Raw genomic sequence first — 22609 nt, forward strand, 5'->3', positions numbered from 1 at the left:
TGCGGAACTTGCGAACCCGCACAGAGCGGTTTAGAGCCTTCAAGTCCAGAATTGGACGAACCTTGCCCTCCTTCCTGGGCACGGTGAACAGATTGGAATAAAACCCCCGAAATCTGTCCCGATGAGGCACCGGAACCACCACTCCCTGAGCCCTCAGGTCTCGCATCGCCAGGTGCAGGTCCCGTAAACGCTCTGGAGACAGTTGAAGATTTGAGGGAAAAAATCTGCTCTCCGGCCGAGAGAGAAACTCGATCTTGTAACCAGATCGAACGATCTCCTGAGCCCACCTGTCCCGCACGCGGGCCAACCAGGGTTCAAGAAAACCGAGCAAGCGTCCCCCCACCCCAAAACTGGGTGAGGGCGCCCCTTCAGGCCGCACTGTTATGGGCAGCGGGTCCGGACTGACCGGACTTCTGTTTACCAGACCAGGGCTTCTTTTGAGAGCCTTGTCCCTTGAACGGTTTGCCCTTGTAGTGCGACCGAAAGGCACGAAAGGACCCCTGAGGGGGCCGAAAATTAGCATGCTTCTTCCCAGAAGCCCCCTTAGCCTTGGGGAAATGGGGCAAGAGAGTGCTCTTACCTCCGGTGATCCCCTTAATCAACACATCCAAGGACTCCCCAAAAAGGCGAGACCCATCATAAGGCAGATTGGCTAAGGTCTTACGTGAAGATTGGTCCACCGACCAACACTTCAACCAAACCAGGCGGCGAGACAACACCGCCACGCTGTGTACACGTGCAGCCAACGGGACTAAGTCCAAGTCCGCATCACACAGATACATGACACCCTGGTGGATTTGATCCACCATATCCAGGGTCGCCGGCGAGGCCGAATCGGCCACTAGGACGCGTCTAAGCATCTGCGTCCAACTTGAGACAGCCTGGGCCGCCATGAGAGAGGCAAACAGAGCTTTAAGCATAGAACCCGTAACAGAATAAGTATGATGGGCAAGAGACTCCATTCTTCTATCCGTGGCATCACGGAACACCGGGGAATCCTCTGCAGGAATCGCAGTGGATTTGTTCAAAACCGCAATTGCGTGATCCACCGGGGGTGGTACACACCACCGTTCATCAGTGGAAGGCGAAAAAAGGATAACGCAGCTTGAACCTACTTGGCACAGCAAAAGGTTTGCGTAAATTGCGTCATTGTTCCTTAACAGCACGCTGAAAATCATCATTGCAGGGAAAAACCTGCGGCGTCCTGCGTTTTCTCTGCGTCCCATAAGCCGCCAAGGCAGCGGGGGGACACACCTCATCCTGCAAACGCAGCGTTTGTTTTATGGAAGCAATCAATTCATCCATGATTGCAAGCTCTTCAGGCGAGCCAGGGGGAGAATTATCAACCCCCTCAACCTCAGCCTCCACCTCGGACCCCACTAGATCCAGGGAGGAGCGGGACCCCGATAAGGAGACCCCCGCCATAACAGCCCCATCACCTTCACCCTCAGAATCAGAGGAAATAGAAACTCTGGGTCTTTTAGTAGATTGAGCAGCCACCAGCATCTGCACCTGAGCAGCAAGGCCAGCCACAATAGTGGCCAAATCCCCCCCTGGGGGGGAAACAGCGGTCCCCTGGCTTTCCACCAAGGTGGCAGGAAATTTGCCCTCCTGAGAATCCATTGCCCCAATATGATATGCCGGAGAATAAAGGGTTAACTGCCCCTTTAACAAGCGCGGCGAGCGCAGCCCACCGCACCACACACAAGCACAATGAGACCCCCACAGGGACAATAAACTGACACAGGCAATGGATATAGCAAGAACAGAAGGATAAAACCTGAGGAGACCCTCGCCGCTGCTGCTGCCTCGATCGGTGTACCCAGGAGAAGAGGAAGTGATGAGACCAGGGCGCTCTATTAAAGCCTATGGGAGGCTACAAGAAAATGGCCGCCATGCATGTAGAACATGCGGCCGGAGCGAGTGCAGGCAAAATGGCGCCGTTTGGCGCCGAAACCGCCGCTCCTACAGTACAGTAATGCACATAACACCATCCATATAAAAAAACATGGCAGATCGCCGCAGCGATTGCTGTATTGTGCCCAAACATGCCACAAAACATGCCCCACAGCACACAGCTTCTCACACTGAACAAGGCTGACACAGACAGTGTCACACAGCTCCCCCCCCCCCCTTGCAGCCCGCAGCATGCAGCAGAGTGATAGGGAGACAAACAGTGTGAACAGAGGCAGGTTACACAGTCCCAGACTGACACCCCCCCAGACAGACAGGTCCCCACATAGATACACTTACCTCTCAATGGCGTGGGGGACCCGCACAGGCGAACAAGCCGCTGCACATGAGGCAGGGAGAGTCGCATACAAGACGCACAAAATGGGGGTTAAGAAACCGCACAGCGTCCAGTGAGGTAGCCACCTCACCAATCATCCCTGCACCGAACAGGGATGGGTCGTTCACTGTGCCAGGAGCGTTACCTGGCTGAACGCTCGATGGCAGGCTGGGAAGCCACTGACCCACGACCTGCGACCAGGGGGATCAGCCCGAGACCCAGCCCGCATGATCCTCTTCGTCAGAAGAACTAATGCTGACAAAAAGAACAGCTAAGTAAAGAGAGAGAAAAAACTCAAACAAAAAATCAAAAAAGAAGAAAGAGGCTGGGGCACAAAGCCCCAGCACAGAGAGAACCAGCTACTCCTGACAAGCTAGACATTGAAACTGAGATATGGTTGCAGGAAGTAGGAGGGTATTGACTGAGGGGACCACCCCTTGAGGGTGGGATATGTTAAAAGCTTTAATGTTAACATATTCTGTTGCCTAGCTACTCCTTCAGAGCAAAGTCTAATACCCCATTGTGACGAATATGAAGAGGCGGCGACTGTCGGAGGACGTAAGAGAAAGTAGATTTAATCCAGGTCTCAATAAAGTCTTCAGCTTTTTCAGGGAGCCCCACTATTCTGACAATATTACGCCGAAGGCGATTTTCAAGGTCATCTGCTTTCTGGAACCAAAAGGGGATCTGTTTTTCTGCACCTGACATCCGGGCAGGGAAGGGGGAGAAGTCATCTTCAATGGAGGATATTCTCCGCTCAGTCTCTGTCACCGTCTCCCACACCTTCGGCATGTCATGGCGCATAAGGCCTATGTGGACTTTAATTTCCTCCATTTTGCCCGTAAGGGACGTGTTACAGGCCGTGATGGCCTCTAGGAGCTGGGCATTCACTTGCTCTAGGTTGAGCTTACCCCATTTCTCAGATGCCGACATGCCAGGTTTCAGATGATCCCCCACAGCCGCCCCACTGCTCCGCGTAAATGGTGGGCCTCAGCCATCTTGCTTCTCCATGCAGGCGTACTTTTTCAAACATTCTGCCGGGGCAGAGGAGCGATCTTTGCTCATCTCGGCTGTAGAGTATGGCCCACGGAGGGTCACTTCTGTGCATGAGAGCAGCTGATAAAAAAGAGGATTACAGTGATTACTGTGAGCGGCCGACGGAGCTCCTCTCAAACACGTCCAGCCATGACAACGCTAGCCACGCCCCCCACAGGTGTGTGTTTTTAGTGGCAATGTTGTCCTGTTTTTTTTTAAATTCTTTATGTGTTGTCTGCCATTTTACTGTTGCTTGTGATTCTGAATTTTGTCACCAATAAAGTTTATTAGTTTGGGATAAACTGCAGTTTTTTTTTTTTAAAACAGTGAGGTTTATTGAAACTTTTGGTACAATACAAAAATAGACCGTGCATTGAAACTTCGATCAGATTCATAACACACAGAAGTACAAAAAAAAAAAAAATACAAATATACACAGTGATTAACACTTAGAAACAGAACAGACATAGTAAAAATAAGGCAGTAATCAGTTACTTTCTTTCGGCCCAACACTCGAGCAGACAATATTAGGTCAATTGGGGCGGTCAGCATAAAATAGTTACCCACTGCACTACTGAGCTGTGTCAGGGCACTGCACCCACTTGTCCCAAATCTTGTTGAACTTCTGGGGGCACCCCCTATGTTTATATAAAAGTTTATGAAATGGGATGACACTATTAATTTCCTTAATCCACATTCCTAGAGTAGGAGGAGTAGGTCTCATCCACCGCCTGGCTATCAATTTACGCGCTATAAACAAAGTTTCCTGAAGAAATATGACAGTGGATTTGGGCATCTCTCCATCCGGATAGACCCCCAGGAGACACTCCTTAGGGGAGAGCTGTAGAGGAGACCCCATTTTGTCGTGCAGAAATGTGACTACCTGTTGCCATAGAGTCTGTAGTTGGGGACAGCTCCACAATAGATGAAAGAAGGAAGCATCAGGGTCTGCGCACATAGGACAAGAGGGGACCAAGTCAGGGTGATATTTGGACAGTCTGAGCGGGGTGAGATAAGCCTGGTGTATTATAAAGGTCTGGGTAAGGCGATCCGACAGTTTTGGCGACACTCTGCGGCACGTCTCCAGGGCATCCTCCCATTCCTCATCCTCCATGGCCCCCACATTGCGCTCCCAGCGGGTCTTAAGTGCATAAGCTAAAGTGGTCGAGGAAGGTGTGTGGAGCTCAGAGTAGAACATGGAAATGAGGTGACTGGGTTCTGTACTTTTAACAATCTCAAGGGTGGTGACCGATTCTATCTCAGGAGGACCGTCAGGGAATTGAGATCTATAAGCATGGGAGAGCTGTAAGTATCTGTAGTGCATGGGGCCCTGGAGCGCAAACTGGCCTTGCAGGGTCTCGTAAGACCGCAGACCAGTGGTCGTGGAGATATGGCTAAGGAGGAGAATACCCCTCCCACTCCATATCGACAGGTCAGGGATGGAGAGGAACTCACGCAATGTACTATTATGCCACAGAGGGGTGAGTGTATGGAACGGAGGGCACCGAAGCCTGGACGCTACCACCTCCCAGATCCGACAATAGTGATATAGGAGAGATCTGGGGCACAGGGGCTCCGGCGAGCCCCTGACGCCCCTAAGGATAACTAGGAGGGGGTCCCCGAGGGGATGAGCCCACCCAGGGCAGAGCAGGGTCAAGAAGCGTTCTCTATCCGTTTTATCAATGTGAAAGAACTGGGACAACTGAGCTGCCAGATAGTACAGATTAAAATCCGGCAGGGCCAACCCCCCTAGATTTGTAGGATTTTTGAGTTTGCGCCAGGAGATCTTGTGCCGGTTAGCACCCCAAACAAAGGTCTTGAGGAGTGATTCCATCTGCTTAAACAGCCTGAGTGGCAGATATATAGGAGAATGCCATACAACATAGAGAATTTTGGGAAGAAGAATCATTTTAATTAAATTGACCCTACCCATCACTCCCAGAGGTAATTTGGACCATACTTGAATTTTGGCCTTAAGCAGAGGGAACAAGGGTTGAACGTTATCTGGGACATAATCTGCTGAGCTAGCTGTCACCTGAATCCCTAAGTACTTAATGCGGGATACACACTGCAGGGCCGGGTTTGCGGGGGCGATCGCCTGCGGGCTCTCGTCAAGCGGGAGAATTTGTGACTTATCCCAGTTTATCTGAAAACCGGAGAACCGTCCGTACCGTTCAATTAAAGAAAGGGCTGTGAGCAGGGAATCTCGAGAGTCTTCCAAATATAACAAAGTGTCGTCAGCATACATGCTGATTTTCTCCTCCAGCGGTCCCTTACGTAGGCCACGAATCCCGGGATGTGCTCTAATGGCCATCGCCAGGGGCTCCGCGGCCAGAGCATACAGCAGGGGGGAGAGGGGGCACCCCTGTCGAGTGCCACGGGATAAAGGGAAGGCGGTCGACTGCCAGCCGTTGGCCAGGACCCTAGCTACCGGGGCGCTATATAGAAGTTTGACCCACTTAATAAAATTAGGTCCAAAGCCGTATCGGTCCAGGCAGGTCCATAGAAATGGCCACTCCACCGAGTTGAATGCTTTAGCCGTGTCCAAGGAGACCACCACCCTGCCGCCCATTCCGTCGTGTTGTGCCTGGAGATTCATGAATAACCGGCGAAGGTTAAATGAGGTGTTCTTCCCAGGCATGAACCCGGCCTGGTCCGAGTGTATGAGTGAAAGGATCACCTTGTTAAGACGGAGGGATAAAATTTTCGCAAGGATTTTAGTGTCTACTGGGAGCAAAGAGATGGGACGGTAAGACTCTGGGGCGTGCAAGTCCTTGCCCGGCTTGGGGATGAGCACAATTAGCGCCTCCCGCATAGAAGGGGGCAGGGCTGCATCCTTGAACAGAGATTGAAACAAAGCCAATAATTTAGGAGAAAGGAGTTCCGAATATTGGGAGAAGAATTCAATCGGGAGGCCGTCCAGGCCGGGGGCCTTAGATCTAGGGAACTCGGACACGGCTGCTGCAATCTCCTCCACAGAAACGGGTGCCTCGAGGGTCGCCAACTGGTCGGGTGTCAATGTGGGAAAGGCAATAGAGTCCAGAAAGTCATGCATGTCAGTGCAGTCAGCGGGGGCCCTAGAGGTGTAAAGTGTACTAAAAAATGATCGGAAACACTGTGTCACCGCAGCAGGATCGGTGATCTCATTACCCAGGTCATCCTTCAAAGTTATAACTACCGGGGGCCTATCCTCACAATGAACTAAATATGCGAGGAGTTTCCCCGCCCGCTCTCCATGTGCAAACAGATTCTGCTTCTGAAAAAACATCTTAGATTTCGCCTTCTCATATTCAAGTTGGGAAAGGACTTTAGAGGTCAATTTATACTGGGATTCATGCGTCGGAGTCAGGTCCGCCATAAAGGCCTGTTCAGCTTCAAGCAGATTCGCCGTTGCCCTGGAGATCTCCTCAGCAGCCCGCGCTCTAACAGCTTTAATTTTGGAAATCATAGTGGATCTGGCGAACAGTTTAAATGCCTCCCACACTGCAGCCGGGGAGGCAGTGCCCTCATTATCAGAAAAGAATTGTGTCCAGGTCCCCTCAATGTCGTTCCCATCAGACACCAAGGGGAGCCAGGCGGGATTCAGGCGCCAGGCCGGGGGAGGTCTATTGCAGGGCAAGGACAACAGTATCCAATAAGGGCAGTGATCAGACAGAGTCCGTGGGGCGAAGCCTGCCGCCAGTAACCTGGGGAGCAGGGTTCGAGACATCAATATCAGATCAATGCGTGACATAGAATGGTGTGCAGCCGAGAAACAGGAGTACGCACGCTGAGCGGGGTACTTGCTACGCCAGGAGTCGGTCAAACCAAAGCTCTCCACCAATCGGGAGAACCTGGTCGGGGACGACCCCGGCGGCGCCTGGGAGGCGCCACCGGATCTATCCAGACCCGAGTCCAGCACATTATTAAAGTCGCCCAGCCAGATCACCGGGGCCCCCGGGCATTGTGCCATAAACGCCAATCCCTCCATTATAACCACAGCAGAGTAAGGGGGGGGCACATAGAAAGCCATCAGAAGCATCAATTCCCCATAGACTGACGTTTTAAGGAAGACATATCTACCCATTGGGTCAACCTGAGATCCTAGGAGCTGGAAATGCACCGATTTGGCCACCAGAAGCGCCACACCCCTGGAGTGCGAGCTATATGCAGAGTGATGCACCCAGCCAACCCAAGGCCGTTTGAGAGACTGCTGTACGCGGCCCTCCAAATGTGTCTCCACCAGTACTATAATGTCAGCCCGGACACGGCGTAGAACATTAAAGACAGCCGTCCGTTTAATCTTATCGCGCATACCCCTGACATTCCACGTCAACAATTTCAATGCGGCCATGGCAGGGGTAATACGGAGCGTGGAGCGGAGGCTCCCAGGATCTCAGGCAATAAGGCCACAGAACTAACAATCCCACGGTCATACACTAACATTAATAAACGGCAGTAAAAGAGCAGGCAGTTATTACTTGAGGTCAATGTGCATAGAACAGAAACAGTATAGAGATTGTACCAATTATAAACTGTAAACAATGGTAATACCCCAAACCCCCCTCCCTGCCCTGCACCAACCCCAACTTGTGCGGGCATGTTCCCAAACAAGTGCCTCAACCAGAACAGGCCCACATGCGACTGGTAAAAAGCAAGAACAGGAGGCCAGGGACCCCCAGGATAGTCAGCAAAAATACAGCAAAATACAACTAGGACAAGCAAGGGGGCCCGGGGGCCCAGGTCCAGCAGAAGTCGCAGGGGGCAACAGGGGAGTTGGGCACAAACACACGCCTGAGCGGGTGTAGGGGGCGAAAACCAACGGGTGTATCGCTGGGTAGCAAAACCTATGGGCAGGTGGAAATCCATAGGAAGAGAACAGAAAAATCAGTTCCATCTGTGGAGCTAGGATGCTCCGCCGGTCAAACACAGGAGCAGTGGGTCAGGGAAATGAGGGGGGGGGGGGGAAGGGGGGTACAAAGTCTTGAGTTCCTCAGGATCTACAAAGCCCCCCCCACCTCAGCAGCAGCACAAGGCACAGGCAATCAGGGAGAAAGTATCATGAAGTCGCCAGGGCAAGGTGGTCAGGCTCTAGCTTCCAGTCCTTCTAGCCAGGAGATGGCGGCCTCCGGATCCTCAAAGAAGTGGGCTCGGTCCTCACCCTCCACTCTAAGACGGGCCGGGTACAACATAGAGTATTTGATATTCTTGATACGCAGCCTGCGTTTGACCTCCAAAAAGCTCTTGCGGCGCCTCTGGACCTCAGCAGAGAAGTCGGGGAAAATCGCTATTTTGTGATTTCCAAATGGAATGTTCCCCTTAACTCTGGCCAGGCGCAATATGGCATCTCTGTCCCGATAGTTCAGGAATTTAGCGATGAATGTGCGGGGGGGGTGCACCCTGAGGGGGGGGACGCCCTGAGAGGCGATGTGCACGTTCCACAACAAAAGTGGGTGAAAAGGATTCTCTGCCATATGTTTGAGTGAGCAATTGTTCCAAATAAGATGAGGGGTCTGCACCTTCAGAGCCCTCCGGGAGGCCAATGAACCGCAAGTTACAGCGGCGCAGCCTATTCTCCATGTCATCTTGTTTTTGAAGGATAAGGTGTACTTGTTGCTGCAGCCTGTCTGAGGAGCTTTGCAATGGGGGGAGGGAGTCCTCCACCTCGCTGATTCTGTGTTCAGCCTCACCAACTCTGTCCCTTAGCTTCTGCATATCCTGACGCATCAGTGATATATCTACCTTCACCTCCTCGATTTTAGTCGTCAGCATGGTCTGGCAGGTAGCAATCGCTTCCAATACCTTGGATGTAGCAGGGCTCTCCGGCTCCTCCACCACGAGCGACGGGCCGGCGCCATCTTGGATCGGGGCCTCCTTCTCCAGCCTCCGGAATGCAGCCAGTTTTGCCGCAGCTTCCGAGCCTTTCTTCGGCGGAGACATGCGGAGGTCAGTGCCGCGGGTGTGCGGGAGGTGAAGGGAGGATTATCGTGCCCGGAGGGCTGCAGGATTAGCGGTAAAGGAGATCGGTCCGGCGGAGCTCCTCTCACACACGTCCTCTCACATGCTGCGCCAGGCCACGCCCCCATAAACTGCAGTTTGCCTTATTCCCTTTCTACCCCATTGAACTCCTTTGGTTCTTCCCCAAATTTACTTTGACAGATTTCCTGTGTTGGGGAGTTGAAGGGATAGGTGCCACCTGTCTCAGTGAGTCGGTACCCATTATCGTGCTGGCATACACATTTATCCAGCACTCAGATCCTCTGGTACTTTAGACCACATTTGAAAAGGGGTAAATAAGTACCCCTTTAATGAGAGGCATGACGACCTGGGAGCCGTACTATCTGCTGTACTCTATATGATTCATTTAGTGAAGAAAAGGAAAAAATATAATTTTTGTAAGAACCTACCGTAAAATTATTTTCTCTGAGTCATCTGACAGACGCAGCCTCTTCCAAGTTTCATCACTATTGGATAATGGCGCCCTCTGCAGGAGCAGGCTAGGTAGTGAAACTTCATTACAGAAGCTTTAACTAGACACACCTTTAGGGGCTGTCCCTTTAGACATTACCCTCAGACACATAAAGCTTACTAATCAGTTTCATAGCAAGCAGTACAGGAAGACAAACAACCCCAAAATAGAGGGGCAGGGGCTACATCTGTCAGAGGACTCAGAGAAAATAATTTTACAGTAAGTTCTTACAAAAATTCTATTTTCTCTTACGTCCTCTGACAGACGCAGCCGCATCCAAGTTTCATCACTATCGGGACATCCCAAAGCAGTGCAGGTTTTAAGGGTGGGAAAAGACACAACCAACAAAATGGCAACGTGTCACCAAGACCAGAACCAAAACTCAGCCAACAGGGCAACAGAAGCTCAACCAAAAACAGGAGCTAACCTCAGAACAAAAATTCACCCCAAGAAGAGAAAGAAACCGTTCTCTTCAACAAACCGCAGCGCTCAAAACTTTGCGGCCAAAGGAAGTATCCAAGGATGCCATCATGTCAATCTTGTAGAATTTTGTAAAAGTGTGTACAGAAGCCTGATGGCGAAAAGCCCAAGAGCCACTCATGGCTCTAGTAGAAAGTGCCCTCACAGGGAAAGGAGGCACCTGACCCTTGAGTGAATAGGCCTGAACAATAGTCTGTCTGATCCATTTAGAAATGGTCGCAGCGGACGCAGCCGAACCCTTCCGAGGTCCCTCAAGAAGGACACACAGGGAATCAGACTTCCTAAAGGATTCCGTGGTTGACAGGTGAACCCTGATCACCGGAACCACATCCAATGAATGCAAGGCAAATTCCTTGGGATGCTTAGGCTTCGCACAGAGCGAAGGCAAAACAATATCATCATTGAGATGGAAAGCAGACACCACCATAGGAAGAAAAGACCAGTTGGGTTGCAGAACAACCTTATCCCTGTGGAATAAAGCGAACGGCAGGACAGAGGCGCCAAATCAGAAACTCTGCGAGCAGAGGTGATAGCCACCAGAACTGGCTGTCTCAGATCCATGCTAACCATTGGGAGACTAGTAGATCTCTTCATGAGAATGCTTGTTTGACTGTCCTGTTGGTTCAGGGGGTCATGGTCCTAAGGCAAGCAGCCATCTGTGTGTACAGTGAATGTGCTGCACATTATATGACACCTGCATGTTCAATCTAGAGACACTATTTTGCACCATCCGGGATCTTTTTTATGGAACTTTATATGGAAATTTATTTTGAAATGGCTCATATTTTATAGGATTTATAGGTTTTTTAATATATGAATATTTCTTGTGCTGCACTATTTTCATGTAGTACAGGATACAGGAATCAATTCCTAGACCATGGCTTTTATGCCACTACCATCAAGGGACTGGACGCTGGCAGGTCTTCGCTGGGTCCTTCACCTAATACATCCAGATCCATCCAACAGTCTGGATCCAGGTGCCTGGACCGACACCCGGTTCTGCCGCTCAGCGAGCTGCTGAGCGCCTGTGCCAGCTACTTCCTACCCTTCCACAGCTCTGCACTCCAATGAGCAAGGAGGAGTCAGAACAGGGAGCTGCTGACTGACAGTCAGCAGCTCTCTGCTCTGGGAGCTGTCAGAACCGAGCAATCTGCGGTATTTGACTGCTTGGTTATCAGTGTAAAGGCGCCGGGGGACAGATGCAGCATCGCACCGATGCTGCATCCACCTAGGTAAGTATTAATCTAAAAAAAAAAAAAAAGCATAAACCTTTACTTCTCTTTGAAGGAACTATAGAGTTGGACACCAGCCCTGGACCTGTATAGAACCCTGAGGCTAACTACATCCATTCACTTCGTGTTAAGGTGAGCCCCTAAAACAGGATTCAGTACCCTAAGCATATATTAAAAGGCCAGCCATACACAGTGGGGTGAGGGTATTGTCCCCAAAGTATAACACGGAGATGTAACGAGGTACAAATCCAGAAACTGCTAGACAGCCTAGGGCAATAGCAGTCAGATCTTGATGAGTGTCAGATAAAAAATGAATGGCTAAAAAGGAAAAGCCCTCTTCAAAGGGGAGAAAAGATTACCTAAGTGGGTGGGGTTATAAGAGTGTGTATTCAAGGCAGCCCTGGCAAGATTTTTGCTAGTGTCCAATCACCTGAAGATAGCCTGCATATAACCCATGGTTTAGAAATAAAAGTATAGTGTCCTGTACTGTAGAATTAAGGTATGTTTTTGCTTAGTGATACACTTCAATTATGAAAACTTAAGGCACATCTTCAACAAAAATGAACATATTTACTTAATTTAAATGTTTAGGATTTACTAAAATGCAGTTGCAATTGTTCAGTTTCAAAACGAAAAACTTACTGTGAAAGCTGAAGGATCTCTTTGGGTACAACTGCAAATTTATTATGAGATAACCTTAATGTAGTTAATTTTGAAGGCATAAAGGGCAGATCAGCTGAAATAAAAACAAACATGCAAGTTATGCATTAGCAGTTAAGTACGAATAGCATAGCAGAAATAATGCATGGAAAAAATACAATATTAAAAATGAAAGCAGTATTAAACTCAAAAGCAAACATTATATTGCAGTGTACAATTCTTAAATGTGATGGCTGTATTAGTTTCCCTTTTAGGCTTTCTTACTTAAATTTTTATCAGGTGATCCATGCAGCAGGTCTGTTTTTCACAACACAACAGAAGAACATATCAATTTACATTGGTCAAACAACCCACTTAACACCGACAAAGGTGATTAAAATGATCAGCTTTTATTTATTCATGAAAAGCCTTATTGCAAAAGGAAAACATGGTTTTCTGCAATAGAATTATAAAGTGTGAGTTGGAGTCAGTGTTAATTTTATAGACCAAAACATTTTTTATCAAAATTTTCATCAGTGGCCTTTTTACGAAAACTAAACGAAAAGTACACCACATTTTTGTCCACTGAAAATAATTATAATGAAAATCAATTCAGTTTTCGTCAACGAGGGATGTTTATCCACGTGAACCTCCGGTTTCCTTGGAGCTCTGCCTGTGTAGAGCCTGTGAGTGCTTCCACTCCCAGCAAGCAAGGTTCGAGTAGCGACCGTAGCTTGCTTAGCAGGTAGCACTGTGCAGCATCACAGGACTGTGCGTTGCAGGCCTCCTTTCAGACCACTGTCCAGAAAACTGTGTGCATTACAGCTCCTCTGATGACCGGTATCCGGAGCACTGTGTATTACAGGCCTCCCCTCAGACCACCATCCAGAGCACTGTGCAGCATGCTTAACAGGCCTCTCAGACTACCATCCCAGAGCATTATACAGCATTACAGGTCTCCTCAGACCACTGTCCCAGAGCACTGTGCAGCATTACAGGCCTCCTAGGACCACTGTCCAGAGTATTGTGCAGCAATATAGGCTTCTCAGACCACCGTCCCAGAGCACTGTGCAGTATTACAGGCCTCCTCAGACCACTGTCCAGAGCACTGTTTGGAAATTCTAGAGATATGTTTAAAAAAATGTGTTACAATTTAACTAAACCCATTCGATTTTAGTTGACTAAAAAATACTGCAGATTTTAGTCGACTAAATACGACTAAAACTAAAACCATTGCAGATGACTAAAATGGGACTATGACTAAAACTAAATTGAAATCTGATGCCAAAATTAACACTGGTTGGAGTTTGGCTTCAATTTGTTAGTGGTTCTAAATATTCCATATTGTTATATTGGCATACAGTTTTATAAGCATGCATTTCTGTTAAAGTGTTACAAAAAAACAGGACCCTGAATTCACTAAATCTGGTTTTCACCAGTACACAGAACATGGAAATTCAATTATTTTAGTAAATATAAACTGCTAAATACCTTTTCACATCAGCAGTATATAGAAGTCTTGAGAGCAGCTGAGTACTGGTTAAAGCTTGGAGGAAAAGTTTTCATTCTCCTGCCTATCCTATGAGTGCTGAGTGATCACATGCAACCTTCTTAAAAAAAAAAAAAAAAAAAACTCTCTACCAATATACACCAAACTGAGCATGCGCAGAGTACCTCCTAGGGCTCTGTTCCATCAGCAGATGAATTGGCAACAGTGACAAAGCTGCTGTCTGCTATACCACCTCTATTCATTCCTCCAGAGTTGTATCTCACTAATACAGAAGTTACTGGCTAGATCAACCAGGTGAAAACATAGGGAAAAAAAAGACAAAGAAATTAAAACTGATGAAGCCACCACATCTTATGATTGGACACATATCCAAGGTAACCTAAATTTAGATTAATTTAAATTTTTCTAATCATTCTTAAAGTGTATTTAAAAAAAAAAAAACTGTAACCAAAAGGGGAGCGGTCTGCCATATATAGTAAGCAGAAAGTTAAAGTTATTACTTTTACAAAGATGTACATCAACCTATATCTCAAGCTACTGTGCAAAAGGAGTGCTCATTTAAAAAGCACAATATGGCCGCACTACAGGACATTGGTATAATGGACTTTTAAAAGGCTTTTGGAATTATTCTAAATTTAATAATAATTTTCTTGGGCCACAGGCTGTGAAGGTTTTAGAGACATACAGGTTATATGCTACCTTCAGGAGAATTTGACATTAGCAAAAAAAGCTGTTAATAAGACAGTAAAACCCCTCCCATTCATCATGAACTAGTAAGACAAGAAGGGCCAGGACCTGTGCCCCTAGTAAACGCCAAGAAAAATATTTTATGGTAAGTTAAAATTAGGATTTTTATTACAGCTTACCTGTAAAATCCTTTTCTTGCAGTACATCACGGGGCACAGAGCTGGTAATAATTACTATTTGAGTTATACGCTACATTCAGGTGAATGGACACTGGCAACAAATAGAAAGAAAGTTCCTCCTATATAACCTCTCCCATACCTAAAGCAATGCCCTTGAGGGGAGGGGACACAGAGTCCCAAACTTGCCCCTGAGCAAAGACAAAACATAGGACTATACAGCTGCTTGCAGTACGCCACTACCAAACTGAGCCCCTTTACGGGCCCTAACGTCCACTTGGTAGAATTTTGTGAACGTATGACCTGAAGACCAGGTAGCAGCTTTGCAGATCTGGGCCCAAGATACTTGATTGTGCACTGCCCATGATGCACTTACCCTTCTGGTAGAATGGGCCTTTAAGTTAAAAGACCTGCCAAATCCATCTAGAAACAGTAGAGGAAGTTGCCGCTTGGCCTTTCTTAGGCCCTCCGGCAAAATAAAGAAAGCATCAGTATTACAAAGCTGTGCTGACCTGGTTAAATAGATTTTAACCACACGTATAACGTCCAGAGAATGTAACAACCTTTCCTCAGAAGACTGAGGATTAGAAAAAAAGGAAGGCAGAACAATATCCTGGATGAAGTGAAAACCAGAAACTACCTTAGGGAGAAAAGCAGGATGAGGACGCAAAACTACCTTATCCTGATGCAGAATTAGAAAAGGTTCTGTACACGAAAGAGCCGCTAACTCCGATACCCTTCTAGCAGAGGTTATAGCGACCAAAGAGACCAGCTTGTTCCATAACAGCAACAAGGGCATATGCCTGATAGGCTCGAAGGGCTGCTTCTGCTGGACCGTGAGAACCAGATTCAAGACCCAAGGACATAGGGGTGGTTTAACTGGCGGAACCATACGAATCACTAAAGAGTGCATAGCTAAAGGTCTCTGGAAGAAGATTGATAAGGCAGAGACTTGTCCTTTAATTGTTCCTAATGCCAATTTCAAGTCTACCCCTAACTGAAGAAAGGCAAGAATTCTTCCAATGACATTCTTCCTAGGATGCCATTTCTTGGATTCACACCAAGAGATGTAGGCTTTCCAAACTCTAATAGATTTTTCTAGAAACAGGCTTCCTGGCATTGACCAACGTGTACAGAGCCGAAGCCGAGGCCGAAAGGCAGAGCAACAAATTGGAAAAGACACAGTCCTACTGCGAAATCCAGAAACTTTTGATGGGGCCTGAAGATTGGCAAATGAAGGTATGCATCCCTGATATCTATGGATGCCAAAAGGTCTTCTCTTCCTAGAGAGGCTACCACCGAGTGGGTTGACTCCATGCGAAAAGACCGAACAGTCAGATACTGATTCAGGGCCTTGAGATTCAGAATGGGCCTCACCTCGTCATTTGGTTTTGGCACTGTAAAGAGGTTTGAGTAAAACCCTGTGAATCTTCCGCTGACTGGAACCTCCACAATTACACCCTGAACCCACAGGTGTTCAAAGGCCTGGAACAAGGGCCTCCTTTTTTCTGGACCTGTAGGAATACTTGAGCCCAGAAACCGATAAGGAGGAAACTCTCGAAATTCTAGCATGTAGCCCCGAGCTACAGTGGATAGGACCCATTTGTCTGGAACCACTTTTTCCCATGTTTTTGAAAACTGTAAAAGTCTTCCCCCCATCCGAGTGAGTGGGGAGCGCCCCCTCATAAGGCGGACTTAGAACCTAATTTAGCAGGTTTTTGGATCCAGGGGTCCTTTTGACCTTGAGACTTCCTAAAAGCTGACGGCTGAGGCCGTCAAAACTGCTTTGAAGAAGCTGCATTGGTAGGGACAGAGGCGCACTGAGTTTTAAAAGATGGGTATTTATACCTTCTCTTAACAGCCAATAATGCACTTCCCCCCGAGATTCTTTGGATAGATTTATCCAGATCCTCACCAAAAAGCTTTTCCCCAGGAAAGGGAAAAGCTGTCAGCAACGTTTTACAAGGCATTTCTGCCGACAAATTTTTCAGCCATAGGACTGACCCGCCACAGCAAAGGAAGCCTTAAATAAGGACTCCAGTTTCTTATCTGCTGGATAATTAAATACTTGAGCATTATCAACTGGACAGGTTAAATTCTTATTGACAGAAGAAACGGCAGCGCCAACAGACGGCATAGCCAACTTTTTCTTGAAACTCTCCTCCATAGGATATAACATAGAAAATCTCTTTGGGGGCATGAACAACCTGTCGGGATAATCCCAATCTGCATACACCAACTGCTGCAGCAGGGGGTGAAAGGGGAAAGCCTGCACACCCTGTTGAGGACGTAAAGAGCCCAGCGAGGAACAAGAGGCCTCAGATATTTCTGAAGGCGGCAATTTAAAAACAATCCGCACCATTTAAGGAAGGGATTGAGTCAGCAATCTTTGGCAGTGAGATGCTGTAAACAGATCCTCGGGACCAGAATACCCAGAAGAGGAAACAGGATCAGCTTGTGATTCTAAGTCACCAATGGCTACCTCTTCATCATCTTCTACTACGTATTCTGGTTCCAGACCGGAAGCCCCTGCAGGATCTAGGGCTATAGGCCTTACTTCTTTGCTGGGCTCAGGTGCAGGAGAAGGGGATCTAACCCTTTTCTTCCAACCCTTAGAAACAGAAGAAATCATCCCAGCTATTCTACTTTCTAGGCTAGCCAGGGCTGATGCTAAGTCATCCTTCGTTACATAGGGAGAAACAGGCGCATCAGGTGTAGCAATACCTGACAGATGTAAAGGCTCAGATTGGCCAGCAGCTTCAGGTCTTACTGGGGAAAACAATGCAGTGAGATCCGGACTTGGAGAAAAAACTCCCCATGCGGGGGTACTTGACCCTTTCCCTGCTGCACCTGCACCTCTTTTTCTGGAAGACATTGCTTTAGAATATAACAAGACCCAGAACAAAAAAACTGTTTGCACCAAGGTATGAAATTGTGATCCAGATTAACAGCGATCACAAATATCCACCGCTTTCTTTGCATGTACTGATTCACATATATGCCCAAACCGATATTATCAGACCTGCACCGCTTCCCCCAATCAACCGACCAGTCAGCCAGGGAACTTCAGCTCTTCTGCCAGCAGCGTTCAGATTGAAAATAATCTCGTGCTGCCTGTGACCATTACCAAGCGCTGGCTTTAGCACATGGTAAGCTGACTGAGATCTGCAATGCAGCCAAACAAACCTGCCGAACATCACCATCTTGTGGCGAAAAAACACAGTATTGCAGCTAAAGAAATCTCTGGTGCCTATTCCTTTTCAAAGAAAAAATGTTTTGTTTTTTTTTTTAAAAAAAAAAAAGGAAAAAGGAATTCTTACCAGTCCCGCCGCAGAATCCTGCAATAGGATTCAAACTTCACCCATCACGGCTGGCTCCGTCAAAGACCTTCAAGGACCGGGTCCTCCAGCTGTAGGAGGCCACTCCCTTGGACCTGTAGAGCACCCTGCTGGATTTACCTTGGGTAAGTTTTAACCAGGGTTCCATTTCCCAGGGTCCAGCACCCGAAGGACCACATTGCAGGCTAAACGTCGGATCTTCGGTTACCAAGGCTCGGGTACCATCCTTTTAGCGCTAAGCCTTTTGAATGGATCTGATAGATCGCCCCTTTTTCTGGCACAATACAACATTTTGGAGAGCTTTAACACCATCTTCAAGACAATGGTGAAAAAACTGATGTTCTTCCTGTATGGGAGGGGTTATATAAGAGGAACTTTCTTTCTATTGGTTACCATGTCCATTCACCTGAAGGTAGCGTAGAACCCAAATAGTAATTATTACCAGCTCTGTGTCCCATGATGTACGATAAAGAAATGTAGTTTTCACAATTGTCCATTAGAGACACTCTCTCAGAAGGATTCTGAGATGCATGAGACAACTAAAAGCAGTTCAACTGAGGGTTTGGCAACAGAGCAAATGCTAACAAGCCCACCAAAAAACAGAGTAAAACTGGGGCAGTTTTCAGCACAAAACTTCCAGAGGGACCTTCTGTCCAAAACTGGCATCAAGTGAGGTCTGAACATCCACCCAGTAAAGCTTAGACAGCATGTAAACGGAAGACCAAGCGACAGCCTTGGAAATCTGGGAAACAGAAGCTTGATGCTAAAAAGCCCAAGAGCCTATTCTTTTTGCGGACTCAAAGTACTTAGGAGGGAAAGCAGACATCTTTGGCACATTCAATTAGGCCTGTTTACCTACCAGCATGCATAATAGTACTCAAGGTCAAATGTTGATTTAGATTGATTCTAGGAAGTTTAGAATGCACCCAAGGAGTATTTCCTGGGATGAACCTTTCTAGACTTGCCCCAAATGAAACCATACCCTTATTCTCCAAAAATAACTCACACACATCCACTACTTAATGTTCAGTAACATAATATTTCATTAAATCATTTCATAATGTGTTTTTCTCCCTCCATGTAAAGTCCTCAATGAGCTCCCGAAACTCTTCTTCCCCCCTCACTTCCTTTTGTTTAAAAGGAGTAGTGCATGTTCGCTGTAGTCATGTGCACTGCTCTAATACTACAAATCCAATGTCTACAGTCCCTAGTCCATTTCAGGAGTGCGCAAGAAAGGGTGGTTAAAGTGATTGTAAAGTCTCATTTTTTTTTTTAAATACCAAACATGTTATACTTACTTGCTCTGTACAGTTGGTTTTTCACAGAGCAGCCTGGATCCCCCTCTTCTCGGGTTCCTCTTTTCTGCTCCTGGCCCCTCCCTCCCATCGAATTCACCCACAACAAGCAGCTTGCTATGGGGGCACCTGAGCAGAGTCACAACTCTGTGTGTCCATTCAGACACGGAGTTACCATCGGCCCTGCCCCCTGAGAGAGAGTCCCGGATGGCCGAGGGATTTGTAGACATCGCTGGAGAGAGAAGGGGTTTAGGGAAGTATTAGGGGGTGCTATAGAAGCTGCTACACCCAGAAGGTTTTTTTTTATCCTAATGCATAGAATGCAATAAGATGAAAAGCCTTCTTACATAAAGTGTGACCAAAGAAAACAAATGTAGATACCATCCAATAGAATGTCAGATCATGGCAGCAAAAAAAAAAAAAAAGAAGTTTGAAGAATGAGCAATATAAGGTACTTTTATGAGTGAGGAATACAAACTTGATTTTTTTTTTTTTTTAAACCACTGTTTAGGGTCACTTTAATCCTTACAAGTGTGATGGTAGACTTTGTGCAGGGTGGATTTCTTTGTCCACAAGGCCAATAAAGAACACTAACACCTTAGTGGATACTGGAGTCGCAGTAGACAAGCCAAAAGGGAAGGGAAACAAATTGCTACCTGCAAAACAAGCAAGCATCCTTGATGTTCACAGAGGCATAAAAATATCCAGGATGGAGGGATGCAATAACTAACTGACCTAGTGGATTTCATTTAGAATTTTTGCACTTCAACAAAAACATTAAGTGCCTTTAGATCTAAAATGGAGCATATGCCCCCCCCCCCTTTTGCCTTGGGAACTATGAACAGTTTTGAATAGAAACACTTCAAAGCCTCAAAATTTCTGTTCTGGAACAATTTCATGGACTCCTTGAGAAAGCAGCACGGCCGTCTGGTAATCCTTGCAGAGGTATTGGCAGGCTTGACAACATTAAGTGGGCAGAGAAAAGATAGTGAAATTACAGTTTTTAGCTTCTTGATACCATACCCTTTACCCATGCATCCATGAGGCTTTCAGGCTAGATGGCCAAAAAAGGTTATCAGATGTGTCTCTCCTCCCACTTTCAGTAGCCGGGAGTCTCCTCAATGTGAGTTGGACTGTTGTAGGCCTAAAAGGTTTAGGAGTCCAAGGTTTGCGATGGAAAAGAGTCCCAAACCTGGACTGGGATAAACAAAAGGAACTCTTCTGCTCTTCAGAGGTAGGAGGCTTTTCAGGCTGAGGCTTAGATTTCTATTGCTGGGGTAAAAAATGGGAATTTTGTACTTACCGTAAAAACTTTTTCTCTGAGTTACATAGTTACATAGTAGTTGAGGTTGAATAAAGACAATAGTCTACCCAGTTCAACCAGTGTAGGTGTGTGTGGCCGTAATCATTTCTCATACCCCTGAATGTTTTGATCCTTGAGATGTACGTCCAAGAGTCTTTTAAACATAGCCATAATCCCCGCAGTAACTACCATTTGTGGTAGAGAGTTCCACAGTCTTGTAGCCCTTACTGTAAAGAACCCATGCGTAGCCTGAGGTTAAAACACTTCTCCTCTAATCGCATTGTATGGCCTCGTGTCCTCATGCATTCCTTGCGACTGAATATTTTTTTTCTAAGCTGTGATTGCCATTGAGGTATTTGCAAATCGCTATCATTGTCCCGTCTCAGGCGTCTCCTTTCCAGGGAGAATAAATCAAGCGCTTGAAAACGCTCTTCATAATTAAGGTCCTCCAATCCCCTAATTAGCTTATGGGACGTAGATAAAAAAGGCGCTGGTGATCTTTTATATTACTGGAATAAAACTTAGCACGTGTAATAAATATGTATTACTAGTGTTAAAAGTGCTTATTAGTGAATAAATTAATATAGTTAAAGGTAATAGATATATTTTAAAGTGCACAACTCAAAATTAAAAATTTCTGTTACTTATTAGTAGATAAATATATAAATAATTATATATAAATAAATAATGTACATGCAACAAGCAAATCAATTATATAAATATATAGTATTCCGTGCAACAAGCAAATAAAAGTGCTTATTAGTGCGTGCATAAAAAACTCATCAAATATAAACGGATATAATCGTGCTCTCCAGTGAGAAATAATTATATAACAAGTGTCTCTGCAATTCGTGCAACAAAAATATGCTCCTTAAAGTGCTTCAGGTGGTGGGGTGTGACACACGTGGCCTCTTACCAGCTTCCAATGAGTCACAATGACTCCCAACGCCTGTGATCCCTTTAATTGGGTGGATCAGACCTCTCCTCGATATCTTTTGGGTTGGATATCTGCTCCTACATTAGGCGTGTATGGACCATATAGTCCGCATAAAGATAAACAAAAAAAGCCTCCAATAGTGAAATATTGTATGCTTTATTTAAAAGTTACTAAAAAGGTATACAGTTGGTCCCTTACTATTAGTTGTGCCCTCCTGGCACTGGGCAATTCGGCAGTACACAAAATCTTTGAGTAGTGGGGAATCGTATCTGAGGATCTGCAGCTTCCTCTTTGCTTTCCTCTAACTGTGCTGTGTGCGGCGGTCGGCGAGCGTCCCTGCCTCTGCTACGAATGCCTGTGTGTTTGCTTCCGGGTTTGTCAGTAACCACAATGCATTTCGCATCTATGCGTCATCAGGCGCCTGATGACGCATAGATGCGAAATGCATTGTGGTTACTGACAAACCCGGAAGCAAACACACAGGCATTCGTAGCAGAGGCAGGGACGCTCGCCGACCGCCGCACACAGCACAGTGAGAGGAAAGCAAAGAGGAAGCTGCAGATCCTCGGATACGATTCCCCACTACTCAAAGATTTTGTGTACTGCCGAATTGCCCAGTGCCAGGAGGGCACAACTAATAGTAAGGGACCAACTGTATACCTTTTTAGTAACTTTTAAATAAAGCATACAATATTTCACTATTGGAGGCTTTTTTTGTTTATCTTTATGCGGACTATATGGTCCATACACGCCTAATGTAGGAGCAGATATCCAACCCAAAAGATATCGAGGAGAGGTCTGATCCACCCAATTAAAGGGATCACAGGCGTTGGGAGTCATTGTGACTCATTGGAAGCTGGTAAGAGGCCACGTGTGTCACACCCCACCACCTGAAGCACTTTAAGGAGCATATTTTTGTTGCACGAATTGCAGAGACACTTGTTATATAATTATTTCTCACTGGAGAGCACGATTATATCCGTTTATATTTGATGAGTTTTTTATGCACGCACTAATAAGCACTTTTATTTGCTTGTTGCACGGAATACTATATATTTATATAATTGATTTGCTTGTTGCATGTACATTATTTATTTATATATAATTATTTATATATTTATCTACTAATAAGTAACAGAAATTTTTAATTTTGAGTTGTGCACTTTAAAATATATCTATTACCTTTAACTATATTAATTTATTCACTAATAAGCACTTTTAACACTAGTAATACATATT

General features: G+C 46.4%; 1 protein-coding gene across 4 annotated transcripts in view; it reads right to left on the reverse strand.

Moving 5' to 3' along the window:
* Window positions 1–22609, reverse strand: part of LRRK2 (leucine rich repeat kinase 2) — an 816940-nt gene that overhangs the window by 356285 nt on the left and 438046 nt on the right. For all 4 annotated transcript variants that reach the window (XM_082254234.1, XM_082254231.1, XM_082254232.1 and 1 more), the window contains one exon: window positions 12128–12221. In XM_082254234.1, the coding sequence (XP_082110360.1) occupies window positions 12128–12221 (94 nt within the window). The remainder of the gene's footprint in view (window positions 1–12127; window positions 12222–22609) is intronic.

Source organism: Pelophylax lessonae (assembly GCF_965119305.1).
Source record: "Pelophylax lessonae genome assembly, chromosome: 4".
Taxonomy (NCBI): domain Eukaryota; kingdom Metazoa; phylum Chordata; class Amphibia; order Anura; family Ranidae; genus Pelophylax; species Pelophylax lessonae.